The sequence below is a fragment of the Polypterus senegalus genome, chromosome 7 (assembly GCF_016835505.1).
Source record: "Polypterus senegalus isolate Bchr_013 chromosome 7, ASM1683550v1, whole genome shotgun sequence".
Taxonomy (NCBI): Eukaryota; Metazoa; Chordata; class Cladistia; order Polypteriformes; family Polypteridae; genus Polypterus; species Polypterus senegalus.
The window spans coordinates 26,815,258-26,829,771 of record NC_053160.1 but is presented as its reverse complement, the minus strand read 5'-3'; the positions used below and the strand labels follow the sequence as shown (position 1 = coordinate 26,829,771).

General features: G+C 38.7%; 1 protein-coding gene across 1 annotated transcript in view; it reads left to right on the top strand.

Annotated features, from left to right (window-relative positions):
• Positions 1–14,514, top strand: part of jmy (junction mediating and regulatory protein, p53 cofactor) — a 108,150-nt gene that overhangs the window by 54,796 nt on the left and 38,840 nt on the right. The window contains exons 2-3 of the mRNA XM_039758381.1: positions 1,931–2,104; positions 14,245–14,395. Coding sequence (XP_039614315.1) covers positions 1,931–2,104; positions 14,245–14,395 — 325 coding nt within the window. The remainder of the gene's footprint in view (positions 1–1,930; positions 2,105–14,244; positions 14,396–14,514) is intronic.

Genomic DNA, 14,514 nt, shown 5'->3' with positions numbered 1-14,514 from the left:
GCGGTGTCCACCAACGGGTTCGGGATTGCCGCCACGACAGGCACCGACCACCTTGCGGCCACAGCTCCGGTCAGCCGCCTCAACAATAGAGGCACGGAACATGGCCCATTGGACTCAATGTCCCCACCTCCCTCGGGGCGTGGTTGAAGTTCTGCCGGAGGTGGGAGTTGAAGCTACTTCTGACAGGGGACTCTGCCAGCCGTTCCCAGCAGACCCTCACAACACGTTTGGGCCTACCAGGTCTGACCGCATCTTCCCCACCATCGAAGCCAACTCACCACCAGGTGGTGATCAGTTGACAGCTCGCCCCTCTCTTCACCCGAGTGTCCAAGACATATGGCCGCAAGTCCGGCGACACGACCACAAAGTCGATCATCGACCTGAGGCCTAGGGTGTCCTGGTGCCAAGTGCACATATGAACACCCTTATGCTTGAACATGGTGTTCGTTATGGACAATCCGTGACGAGCACAGAAGTCCAATAACAAAACACCGCTCGGGTTCAGATCGGGGGGGCCATTCCTCCCAATCACGCCCTTCCAGGTCTCACTGTCATTGCCCACGTGAGCATTGAAGTCTCCCAGCAAAACGAGGGAATCCCCAGAAGGTATGCCCTCTAGCACCCCTCCAGAGACTCCAAAAGGGTGGATACTCCAAACTGCTGTTCGCGATACGCACAAACAACAGTCAGGACCCTTCCCCACCCAAGGCGGAGGGAGGCCACCCTCTCGTCCACGGGGTAAACCCCAATGCACAGGCTCCAGTGGGGGCAATAAGTATGCCCACACCTGCTCGGCGCCTCTCACCGGGGGCAACTCCAGAGTGGTAGAGAGTCTAGCCCTCTCAAGGAGATTGGTTCCAGAGTCCAAGCTGTGCGTCAAGGTGAGTCCACGTCCCAAGAGCCAGTTTCTGTAGCCGAGGATCAGACCGCCAAGGTCCCCGCCTTCGGCCACCACCCAACTCACACTGCACCCAACTTCCTTGGCCCCTCCCATAGGTGGTGAGCCCATGGGGAGGAGGACCCACGTTACCTCTTCGGGTTGTGCCCGGCCGAGCCCCATGGGTGCAGGCCCGGCCTCCAGGTGCTCGCCATCGAGCCCCACCTCCTGGGCTGGCTCCAGAGGGGGGCCCCGGTGACCCGCGCCGGGCAAGGGAAAACGTCGTCCAAGGTTTTTATTCTTCATCGGAGGTTTGTTGAACCGCTCTTTGTCTCATCCCTCACCTAGGACCAGTTTGCCTTGGGTGGCCCTACCAGGGGCATAAAGCCCCAGACAACATAGCTCCTAGGATCATTGGGACACGCAAACCCCTTCACCACGATAAGGTGACGGTTCAAGGAGGGGAGCATATAAAGCGATGCCATATTATTTTTTTCAATTTGTATCTGTACAGTAGTTATTGTGCTGTCAGTACCTCACTATACTATATTAATTTAGTGTTCGGTTTAACCCATTCTATTACTGTTTATCAGGGTAGCAGGATGGTTCCGTGGTTAGTGTTGCTGCTTCACTTAAAGCCCAAAATTATCCAACTAACAAGCAAATCATGTCTTGAATACCACCCTTGATAAGAGTGAGTTTATAATTTCTGTTTCATAAGCTTACAAAACTCCTGGGCAAAACAAAGTAGTGGACTAGTCTACATACTGTATGTAGGCATTTTCTACTTTTCATCCATTAAGCCTTTTTTTCTATACTATTACTTTCTCCCAGAAGCCAAAGTAATCCTGTGTTTAATTGAGTCTGCATACTTTCGTCCACCCTGTCATTTATTAATCTTGGTCGTCAAGAGTGGTTTTACTTTTGCACCACTCCTATCAAGAGGGGAAAGTAGTTTCAGGAAATGTTTTGATGGATGGTTATTAGAGTTTATGTTTTAACTGAAGGCTTTAAGAAACAAATACAACTTTTTATTTATTTCATGCTTTGCAGCTCCTTGAGAAACACAAGACCACTGAAAGTATGGTTGATCTGTTGGATATTTATCAAGTTGAAGATGAGGCTTATAATGCTTTGGTGGAGGCAACAACAGAATTGTATCAGTATCTCTTACAACCATTCAGAGATATGAGAGAATTGGCTATGCTAAGGAGACAGCAAATAAAGGTAAGGAAGAATTTATCCTACTTATATTTTATGGCATTCATAAAGCACATTTTACACTGACAACTATAACTAACCCATCTAATTTCTTTTGAAATTTTTAAGTTTAATTTTTCAAACAGTTTTATGACTTATCATTTCATTGTGTCATAGAAAAAAGTCATAATTAACATAATTTTATTATGAACAATTGACAACGAAAGAAAGGAAAATTTTAAAATGACAGCTAACAGTATTTCCATAAAATATAAACTCCGGGAGGTCCACAGCATTTCTGTAGTGTTTTAAGTATTAACTGTACATGACAGTGTGTTAATTTTTTGGTTAGCATATGCATCCTTTACACATCAGTTACTATGCTTAACATCAACAGAAAAATTATTTACAATGTTGAAAATATCAACAGAATAAAAAAAATGATATCAATTTCAAAGCCAGCAAATGTTAAGACAACACCTGTCAGTGAGGACTAAAATAGTTTAACTGTTATTGGTGCTTATATAGTAAGAGCTATAGTTAAAGGGAATCCTTCAGCACCTGCTGATGGCACTTTTTCTTCCACACAAACTGCTTGGGAATAATCCTACTGCAGGCATTGTGCATTGATACAACATGCAGCTAAAGTAATTTCTCTTACAAACAGGGGTAACTCCAGTTGCCTTAATATTCAAAAATGTAATGTTAGACAGCTTGCCACAATAAAGAACACCAGATAAGTACCTTTGCCCTACCTTTTTCATCAAAGATAATTAAATCCTGGGATAGTCCATCTACTTCTTTTACAGATGCAGCATTATTAATCTTGAGCAGGAAACTGTGTCACAACTCAATTGAAATAGCACTTCCAAAGACATTCACAGTGTTTTATCTCAAAAGCTACAATACCAGTCATATTAACATTTGCTGTAGTGAATGTAAACTGCTCAAAAAAATTAAAGGAACACTTTGAAAACACATCAGATCTCAATGGGAAAAAGAAATCCTCCTGGATATCTATACTGATATAGACTGGGTAATGTGTTAGGAACGAAAGGATGCCACATCGTTTGATGGAAATGAAAATGATCAACCTACAGAGCCCTGAATTCAAAGATGCCCCAAAAAATCAGAGTGAAAAAATTATGTGGCAGGCTAGTCCATTTTGCCAAAATTTAATTGCAGCAACTCAAAATTGTACGCAGCACTTTGTATGGCCCCTGTGTTCTTGTATACATGCCTGACAACATCGGTGCATGCTTCTAATGAGATGACAGATGGTGTTGTGGGGGATCTCCTCCCAGATCTGGACCAGGGCATCACTGAGCTCCTGGACAGTCCGAGGTGCAACCTGGTGGCATTGGATGGATCAAAACATAATGTCCCAGAGGTGTTCTATTGGATTTAGGTCAGGAAAGTGTGGTGGCCAGTCAATGGTATCAATTCCTTCATCCTTCAGGAACTGCCTGCATACTCTCACCACATGAGGCCAGGAATTGTCGTGCACCAGGAGCCACTGTACCAGCATAGGGTCTGACAATGGGTCCAAGGATTTCACCCTGATACCTAATGGCAGCCAAGGTGCCTTTGTCAAGCCTGTAGCGGTCTGTGTGACCCTCCATGGATATGCCTCCCCAGGCAATCATTAACCCACCACCAAACTGCTCATGCTGAATGATGTTACAGGCAGCATAATGTTCTCCATGGCTTCTCCAGACCCTTTCACTTCTGTCACGTGCTCAGGGTGAACCTGCTCTCATCAGTAAAAAGCACAGGGCACCAGTGGTGCATCTGCAAATTCTGGTATTCTATGGCGAATGCCAATCGAGCTGCATGCTGCTGGGCAGTGAGCTCAGGGCCCATTAGAGGACATGGGGCCCTTGGGTCACCCTTAATGAAGTCTTTCTGGTTGTTTGGTCAGAGACATTCACACCAGTGGCCTGCTGGAGGTCATTTTGTAGGGCTCTGGCAGTGCTCATCCTGTTCCTCCTTGCCCAAAGGAGCAGATACTGGTCCTGCTGATGGGTTATGGACCTTCTATGGCCCTCTCCAGCTCTCCTAGAGTAACTGCTTGTCTCCTAGAATCTCCTCCATGCCCTTGAGACTGTGCAGGGAGACACAGCAAACCTTCTGGCAATGACACATATTGATGTGCCATCCTGGAGAAGTTGGACTACCTGTGCAACCTATGTAGGGTCCAGGTATCGCCTCATGCCTACCAGTAGTGACACTGACTGTAGCCAAATGCAAAACTAGTGAAGAAACAGTCAGAAAAGATGAGGAGGGAAAAATGTCGGTGGCCTCCACCTGTTAAACCATTCCTGTTTTGGGGGTTATCTCATTGTTGCCCCTCTAGTGCATCTGTTGTTAATTTCATTAACACCACAGCAGCTGAAACCGATTAACAACCCCCTCTGCTACTTAACTGACCAGATTAATATCCCATAAGTTTCATTGACTTTATGCTATACTCTGATTAAAAAGTATTCCTTTAATTCTTTCGAGCAGTATATTTTGAGTAACTCAGTTTCCTATTTAATGTAAGTTTGGTCCCTTAACTATTTCCAGAGAAAATAGATCAGTGATGGATATAGTAGAGTGTACTTGAGTTTTCATCACCTTGCATTTGTGTCCAAATTCTATTTATTGAATACAGCTACATTTTAACGTAATTACCACTTGCAAACCTTTAAATAAACTAATAGACACAGGTATCGACTAGTTTTTGTGTTGTTGGCAGTTGGATTCCCGTATTGACAGGAAGTTGGTAGGTAGGTAAAAGGTACCATTTCAGTACTCATGACCTTGAAGCCTTGCATAATTATGTCTTACCACTATTCCTTAATCTGTTGCAGAAAACAAATGTGCATGTGTATTTATAGCAAATAAACTTTTTTTGTAAAGTCTATACATGCGTAAAAGTTGATAACCTCCCAGATTTAGTAGGTACTACTTAGGATGTACTAAGGGATTTGGAAATTGTAAAGGTACTACAGTACTTTTGAATTCAATAGGCTGAAAACTAACTAATCATCAGGAAGAGATAACATTTAAACCTGAGTACTTAAGGAAGTTTAGGAGTTCATATAAAACTTAAATATATTACACTCTTATTTCTACACTACTGGTCAAAGGTTTTAGAGCACCTTAGTTTTCCTTCAAATTTAATTAGCTAAAATGCAATGAATGGCCTACAATGATAAGGAAAGCAGTAAACTGCCAGAGGTTGAAATTTAAAGTTTAGTTTAGTAAAAACTGAAAAAAGAAATATCAGAATATTACAAATGGGCCTCCTTCTGGGATCAACTAATAGGTTACAACCTACGGATGGTCTGTAGCAATTAAAGTAAACTTAGCCTTGCAAGTTGAAGCAGACAATTTTCACTTGTCCCAACTTCTGTTCATTTCTTAGAATCCCACCGTCTGTCTTGAGATAGAAGTCCTATTTGGACAATATTCCAGTGATAATGACAAGAAAAGGGCAACTAACAAATGAAATGTGACAGAGCATTATTACGAGTAGAAATGTAGGCTTTTCATTTAGAGAAACTGGAAAAAAAATCGAAAGTGTAAGTAAAGTCCTGTGGTATCCTACACAATCGAAAGGCAAGTGGAAACTGGAAGAATCTCTGATAGAAAGAGATCTAGAAGACCCAAAGTCACAATTCAACCAGAAGACAAGTTTCTCTTAGGGTCACCAGATGGTGTGACAGGCACCTCACAGTACAACAGTTTCGAGCACAGCTTAACAGATGTCAAAAAAAAGCAAGTCTCCTCTTCAAAGTCTTGCTTTTTTGCTCATTGGTGAGATTGCAAAAGTTACAGAAAAGCTCAGGTTCCTGAACAACACTCGCACATGAGAGGGCAACATATACATTATGGTTATATTTACAGTATATATTGATTCTTTATCTATTTATTTTCTAGCCTACTTATCAGGTTCTGGGCTGAGTGAAGTTAGAGAAATGCTGGCCACCAAGATGACATTGAAAATGACCTCAGGTAGGGTGGCATTCAGGCAATGTGGTTGGATTTTAACCTACATAATATCCAGCTCAGTTCATGCCTGATTCACCGTGTGACGCTAAGAAAGTTACTTTAAATGTGTATGCTTTAATTTGTACTTCTAGTATCAGAGGCTGCCATCATTGGCTAAAGGAGCAGGCAGTGTTGTAAAGTGATCAAGGCATTGGACTTTAAACCACTGGATCAGTTCCAGCCTCTGAATTTCTGTGTGACCCCCAAGCAATTCCCTTAATGTGTCTGCAGAATGCCCACAGTGGGTTGGCAGAGTACTTCTCCTCTGAACCATTGACGTGTACGACCTACCTTCTAGAGTAAGTCTCGTATTTGTTAGGAAAAAAAATCTTATCAGTCTGTTGCTTCCGGTTTAAAAAAAATAAAAAAATAAAAGAATGATGAACAGAAACCTATAGTATAGTATGTGTGAGACTATTACTGTCTCTGATAATGTGTTGATTGATTTGACTTAATTATTACGAATATTGCCTGTTAACAGATGATTTACTAGAAATTCAAGTTTGGCACATAGCTAATATAGAGCTAATATTATGGATATGTTTATGTAACATACACACACACGGGAATGAACCTCGACTGCATTTAATGCCATCAAGTTCTGCAGTTCATTTTTGTTTATGCCTGTCCAAAAAAAAAAAGCTAGATGTTAAAGAATTCAGCATAACTAAAATATACTGATTCTTGATTACTGTCTTAATACAGTATTTTGCGTTTTGCTAGCAACTCCTCTATTTAAGCTACTTCATTTCCTAAACACACAGGGCAGTACACATTTCCGAGAAAAACCTACAACTCTTAACTGTAGGTAAATGCTATATTTGTCTTGTGTCACGTTATTTTTAGATGGCAGGAAATTTAAACTTCACATTATGTTGTCTGAAACTTAATTATTATTTTTACTTGCAAGCCATGATTTTAAGTAACATCTTACATCAGACATGTATTGTAATTTAGAAGATTTTTAAATGTAATTACTTAGACATATGACTCATTGCACAATTATGTTACATTGCCTGTTAGGTAAGTGCATGAAAACTTATACAGTATATTCTTGATATTTGCACTTCATCTCGTTTTTTTTAAAACTTCTGTGTGGTTATGACGCAAGTGATAAGAGCAGGTAGAGTTTCCAGTCCAGTGGCACAAGCAAGGAAAAATATTTTTTTCTTGTAAAGTAACCCTATAATTTAACCTTCTATATCTTTAAACTGTTTTTTTTTTTAAATTTTAAAAATGTTTATACAATTTATAATATTTTTAATGCATTGCAAGCAACAGAAACCACATGTACAGGGCACTTGAGTCTCACGAAGTTGCTTTTTGTGAGTGAGAGAGATGCCTCTCTAAATAAGAAATGGATTTACCTAAATGTTAATCTGTGACAGAATGATCTACAACTTACAGTCTATACAAAGAAAATCAAAGTGTCACCTTACTGCTATGAGCAATGTGTCTTATTTTTAGTCATCTTTGCTGTTTTTATTTGTTTATTACATTTACATAATTTTCATCAAAGTGAAGATCCATGAGGTTTGGATTTAATAAAAGGTACAAATAGTCAGGTAAATGCTTACATTTCTTACTTATACTTCTTACTTTGTTTTCTCTGGAATGCTCCACATTATTTGAAGATTTAGTAGTTTTCATTTATACCCATTAAAAGGGGTTGCTGTTCTGTAAATCCCATTAGATTTTCACACTTTATTAAGTTCTTCATTGTACAGTGCATCCAGAAAGTATTCACAGTGCATCATTTTTTCGCTGCGCTGTGAATACTTTCCAGATGCACTGTATATAATTGATGAGTAAAATATTTACTTTCATTAAATAACCTGTTTTATTGATTGTTCCTGTTATACCACAGCCATTTTGGAAAATGTCCCAATTATTTCATAACTGTGTGCCCAGGGTTGACCTCGAACGTATCATATTAATTAATAAATTTTACCAATATTATTCAAGTACACCGTGACCCTGCTCAGGAATAAACAATCTTTGAAAATGGTATGGTATGGATTAGGGTTGCAACGATTAGTCGACATAATCGACGACGTCGACTACAAAATATCGTCGACGTAGATTTGTTATTGTCGACGCGTCATAAACAGAACCTTCAATAGAGGTTCTAGTCACAAAGAACCACATTGGTTTTTGTAACTGCAATGCATTACATGAACATCTGGGGGCAGTATCGTTTGTTATTGTTTGTCAAGACTGCACACAGTCCTACCAACGAGAAAAGAACGTCTGAGGAGAAGAATGTAGAGGAAAATGAACGTGGTTGGCATGGCGAGTCGGATAGAGGAGGGGGAAGGAGATGGGGAAAAAAAATTGAGACAGAAACTTTCTAAAGTGTGAGAGCACTTCACCGAAAAAGAAAAAAAAGTTGAATGCAGATTATGCCAATTGGAGCTTTCTTTTCACGGCAGCACCACCGCAATGCATGAGCATCTGAAACGTAGGCATCCTGGAGCTGCGATGCCGCCTTCTCTTGAGAGTCAAGATTTAGCGAGTAACGTTAGTGTCACATGTTAATGTTGATGTTTGTACTATAATGTGTATATAAAAAAGGTTTCGACAATGATAGTTGACCCTTAAACCGACACACATACTTGGGGGTTAATGCACCCCAGGACGTCAAATACTTTTTAGCTGCACTTTTTAAGTAAGCGTCACAATTCACAAAGAGAATGTGAAATTTTAACAGAACACATTTTTTTTCATGCAAAGAGCATCACAATTACTGCAACACTGATCATTTTACACATTGCAAATGAACTGTAAAAACTATAAAAAAAAAATAAAAAAAAACACTGCAACAATCTATTATTATATGTTCAAGGTTTAACTGAAGCCATTGATGAAATTCAGTAAATCACCAAGCCAACTGCACTTGAACTGGCTGAACGCAAACACACAGAGGTAACCGCCGATGATTGCAGGCTCATCTAGTGCAGTGGCTGAATCCCAGAGTCAGTGGTGCAGCAGTTCTGCTGGGGCCGGCAGTGCTCATGAGCTGGCTGCTCAGCGAATGTACGGCACTGACTGATCAGCTCCGGCGTGCTGCCAAATTGCTCTGTGAAGCAAATATAGCCAGTTGCAGGGTTCAGTGAATGTACGTTGCCAAATATACTCTCCCCCTCCCCCATGTTGCACTGAGACATGACTACAGCCGGTTGCAGCATTCAATGAATATACATCGCAGAATCTACTCAGCTTCGGCGTGCTTCCAAATTGCACTGGAAACCGACTCTAGCCGGTTGCGGCGGTTTAAGGGTTAAATTAATATAATTTCAGTTATGTTTGCTAACGTGTTTGGTGCTGTAGTAAACAAGTGAATAGGAGTAGCTGAGCCGTCCTAGGTTTTTTTTTTTTTTATTATTCTTTTTTTGTATAATATTTGAGTTCATATGAATAGTAAACCATCTCTAACTAATGTTAGGTAATGTTAGGTAACTTGTGTTTTCAGTAATTAGCTTGTTACATATTTTAGTCCATTATTTTTTTATTTTGGCATAATATAGTACATGATGTGATAAACTACAACACTTTTCCTTAAGAGTGTGATGATTTAAAACATCTTTCTCTATCTGCAAAATCATTCTTGTGTGTTCCTGCTACCTCTGCTCCCTCTAAGCGTCTCTTCTCAGCAGCTGGGAACATTGTCTCAAAGAAGAGAACCAGCTTCACACCAGAGCATGTCAAAATGCTCACGTTCCTGCACTGCGATCAGGAATAAATGAACTGAATCTTTTATACACTGTATAAAATATATATATATTTGACGCTTTATTTAAACTTTTGGACTTTTAAGACACACCAGTGGCCATTTTTGGTTAAGTTAAATGCCCTTTTTTGTTTAAAGACTATGTGCACTTTAGTTTGTATTGTAATGCATTTCTTTTTTTATTGTGATGGTCACACTAATATAAAAACATCTGATTATTTTCAAATTCACATGTTTCACTGGTTGTTATTTTAATTTGATTATTATTAATTTTAATCGTGTTAATGCAGAAACATCAGGGTAACACTTACAGGTGGACAGACGTGAGCAGATGAGGTAAGACATGCACTGGAGCCCAGAACAGGATGTGCAGGCATCAAAATAGTCAGGCATGAAATAATCGTGACTAATCGTTCAATCTTTTTTCTCCCAGATTAGTCAACTACCAAAATAATCATTAGTTGAACCCCTAGTATGATTATTCAAGTATTATGTCTTTACAGTAATTAAAGACAGTGTGTTTTTCTTTGAAACAACAACTATTGAATTGTGAGTCAAATGCGTTTCTGTGGTAGTTGAATTACACCCTTCTCCTTATGTTGATTTCCCATGAGTAAACTTACCAAGAACACAACATTTTTGGTAAAATATATATAAAGATCATTAAGGCACACAAAACCCTTCTGCATATCAGGGTCATTGTCCTAGGAAGGTCAGCAGGTACACTTATTTTTGTAATATTATACTTACGTGTGTTAACCTTATTCCTCACATTATTACCAAGGACTCCTTGAAATACTACACCCATGCAGGTAAACATTCTTTGCACTGGTGAGATATACAAACAACAGTTTGTGTATGTGTTTAGGTAACAATTGTTTTACAGCTTTATTGTTGTTTTTTTAGAATAAGGGAAGTTTTCTATTAAGGATACTTGATGAAATCGGAATTACATTCATATCTTCAGATAATTGTTTAAAATATTTTATTTGCATCAGACTGATGTTTAGATTTGACTAATAATTCGAATAATAAGATTTGGCTAATACGCAATTTGAATTTGACTAATAATAGTGACATTTGATTGCATATTCATTGTGTTCCTGATGAGTGGAGTATTTAGTCACAACAATTTCTGCGGTGTGAATGTTTTTCAAAGTAAATGAGAGCAACATAAAATGTCTAATTTGTAACACTGACTAATGTCTTGTTTGCATGGGCCAAAATATAAGTCCCACCAACTAACTACACATCTGAAGACAAATATGTAGACTTTCCCAAAGCAGAAGAGGAGAATTTTACACCAAAACCAGAAGCTGCAGTTCCTTGCCCTGTTGACCATTTCCTTAACAAATCAAGCAAATTTGTCAACTATAGCCCAAAAACAAAAATAATTACAGCAAAGTTGACGATATTCATTGTTTTGAAAGATCACCCATTGTCTATTGTAGAAGATACAAGGTTTTAACAGCTGACTGAGCATCTCAAGCCCCATTATTTGATCCCAGGTATCATTATTTCTCTGATGTAGCTGTACATAGTATGGTGGCATGTCATAAGCACTTTACTAGTGATTCTTGGACATGGTGTGAGTAGGCTTGGTTTAACTGTTAAGTGGTTCAACAACAATTTATGCACACCCAAGAAATTCTAGATTTCACATGGGCTATGCAGTCTTCATACCATTTAAAGAAAATGCTTGAAAAGTAGAAAACGCTTAAAGAGAAGAATGTTCATGTTGTTTACCCAAAAACAACACATGTAATTGAAAAAACTATGCAGGAATGTGGAATTCCATGTTTACCATTTATGGCCCACAATTGAAAGTTTGCTGTGAATAACTATGTACTATCCTAGTGGAGAACCTTGAATATAACTGAAATTAGCAGAAAGATCACGGAACTGTTCTTACATTTGCAATCGGTCAAACTCTGTAATGTGTTAGTGAGGCAGCACCTGGAGTGGTCATCACGCTACTAAAACGTCATGGCAGCCTTAGAAGCTATGCAGAGAACTAAGTTCATCCTGACACTTAAAGGCACACCCTCCTTTGATAGGCTAAAGCAATTAATTCTGTTTGGTTTTAAGCTGAAAAGCTACATGAGGACCTAATACTGGTCTTCAAAATGACCAAAGACATCTGTAAAGCTGGACTAGTCTTTGAGGACATCGGTAGAGATTAAAGATGGGTGTGTTTAAGACTAAACCTGGGAAGTGCTTCTTTACATTGGGAGTGGTGGGAATCTGCAGCAAACTTGCATAGTTGAAATGTAAACTTTGACATCTTTTAAGAAGTACCTGCATGAGATGATGATGATAACAGTACATCTTATTTATATAGCGCCTTTCCCATGCTATTGGAACAATATAGCTTTTAGCTTAGCCAAGAAACCTTAGTGGACTGAATAATCTCCTCTTGTTGGTAACCTTTTTATATTCTTATTCAATCCATTACAAAATCCACTTCCCATTTAATGCAATTTTGCCGGTATTGTTGAAGTCTAAAGATCTGCTGGCAGTAGAACTCCAGTGCAGCCATATGTAAACAGTGACACACTGCTTTCTATACATTGCTATCAACATTTTAGTGTTTGTTACTTTTGGTGTAGCCAGTTCATAGGTGACATCCAAGGGACTGATTGGTGATATTAGTGTACCATTGCCTTCTTCATATGCATGTTAAAAAGTGTGTAATGGCTCTTTCGGTTCACATGGCCAAAGTAATAAAGTTTTTTATTTACTAAAATATGTACACAGGGTTCTTGTATCCTATTTTAATGAAAACATACTCCTTAGATAAAGTATTAAAATAAATGAAGACTGATTTACTTTGCACACTGTTTATATTGAGAGCGTCGAAACATAACCTTTCACAAATCAAGTTAAGTTCCGTGTGCACAATTTTGAATCGATTGTGTTAAGATCACTTTATTTTGTCCACTTTCTGTTTTGACAATAGATAATACAGACTATAAATGTGTACGTTACTTGGGTGTTCTAAAGAGAATTTTGGAAATGGCTAAGCTGACATACTTGGACATACAAAGATTTTTGCATCAGCAGAGCTACTGTATAGTCAGTGAGTAACAGTGTAGCAAATCTGGTTTATAAAATGCAGTGTTCACGTTGCAATAAAAAAATTAGAAGACACTTGGCAAGTGGAACTCATTAAACAGCAGAAGACTAAAAAAGCCGTCTGCTTCTGATAAACAGTGTTTAAATATCATTTTCTTGTGGGACAGAAAGAAATATTGTGAAATTCTTGGCTCAGCAACTGGCACAGTTAATCGGCACCAAAGCATATACTCCTGTCATTCAATGTAGCCTTAAAAGAAGTGGTCTTGTGGGGCATGTCAAAGCCACAAAACCATTCATGCAGAAGGACAATACCCAGAAGATACAAAAAATACGTAAAACTTGGAGTGTCAGCTAGTGGAATTAAGTCTTATGAAGGACATTTAAAATGTGTTTTTCACAAAGATGCCCTTATTTAAGAACAAGAGTTGTGTTGATACCTCAGCAGCCTTTAAATAGCAGAATGGTAGCTCTGTCATGGTCGAGGGCTGCATATCAAAGAATAGTGTAGGGGATCTGGTGAGAATACGAAATGATGACAGATAGAAATATAAAATATTTTGATTCATTATAATTTCCCATGACTTATTAGCAAAATACAGAGCAAACACAATTATGACTTACTTGGATTAGAAACTCGGAGAGGTGAAAAACCAAAAACAGTCAAAAGGTGAGTTATGGCAAATACTGCAAAAAGCACGGAAAAATTTGGAAAAAAAATGATGCTGTAATGTATGAAAGCATTTGTTTCTGTTTAGCATTCAGAGGGAGGCACACAAAATGATTTATTTTACAAACAGACACCATTCTTGTTACTCTTTTGTTGCGTCAATGTTTCTTTCTGTTTGTTCTAATATTATACAGTGTTTTGATGAGCAAATACCATTTATTGCCAAGATAACTAACATTAAAACTAATTTTCTTGGGTGGCCTAACTTTTACTTGGTACTGAATTTGATATAAACAAATGCACTGCATGTTCAATTTAATTTATGTACATTCAATTTATTAATTGGTATTAATTCTTTTGGTGGAGTTCTTTCTTTTTGGTCAGCAGTGCAGTGGTCAGTGCCTGTGTGGAGTTTATATCTTTTCCTCCTTTTATATTAGGTTTCCTCCCAGGTATTTTTGTTTTTTTTTCTCCCATATTCACAAAGACTGGTAAGTTAGGCTAAATTGTAAGCTTAACTTGGCCTTAGTATTAGTAATGGTGGGCATATGCTAAAGCCCAACCTTCTGCCCTGAAACAGATTAAGCAGATTTGAGCATATATATGTATGGATTCTTACTTTACTGAAGACTTTAATTTTAAATATTTTTTCAGATCTCCATGGAGAATGATTACCTTGGTCCCAGAAGAATTGAGAGCTTGAAAAAAGAAGATTCAGACTGGCAAAAAAAAGCACAGATGGCTGTCCTTTCTATTCAGGACCTGACAGTCAAATACTTTGAAATTACAGCACGAGCTCAAAAAGGTAACTTTGGAAATTGTTTTGTTCTGTTTATAGAGAGAAAAGACTTTTATGTGAATTGGTCATCTTCAAGAAAACCTACAAATCTGTCAATGTTTTCAAACAATTCTGCTACATTATGC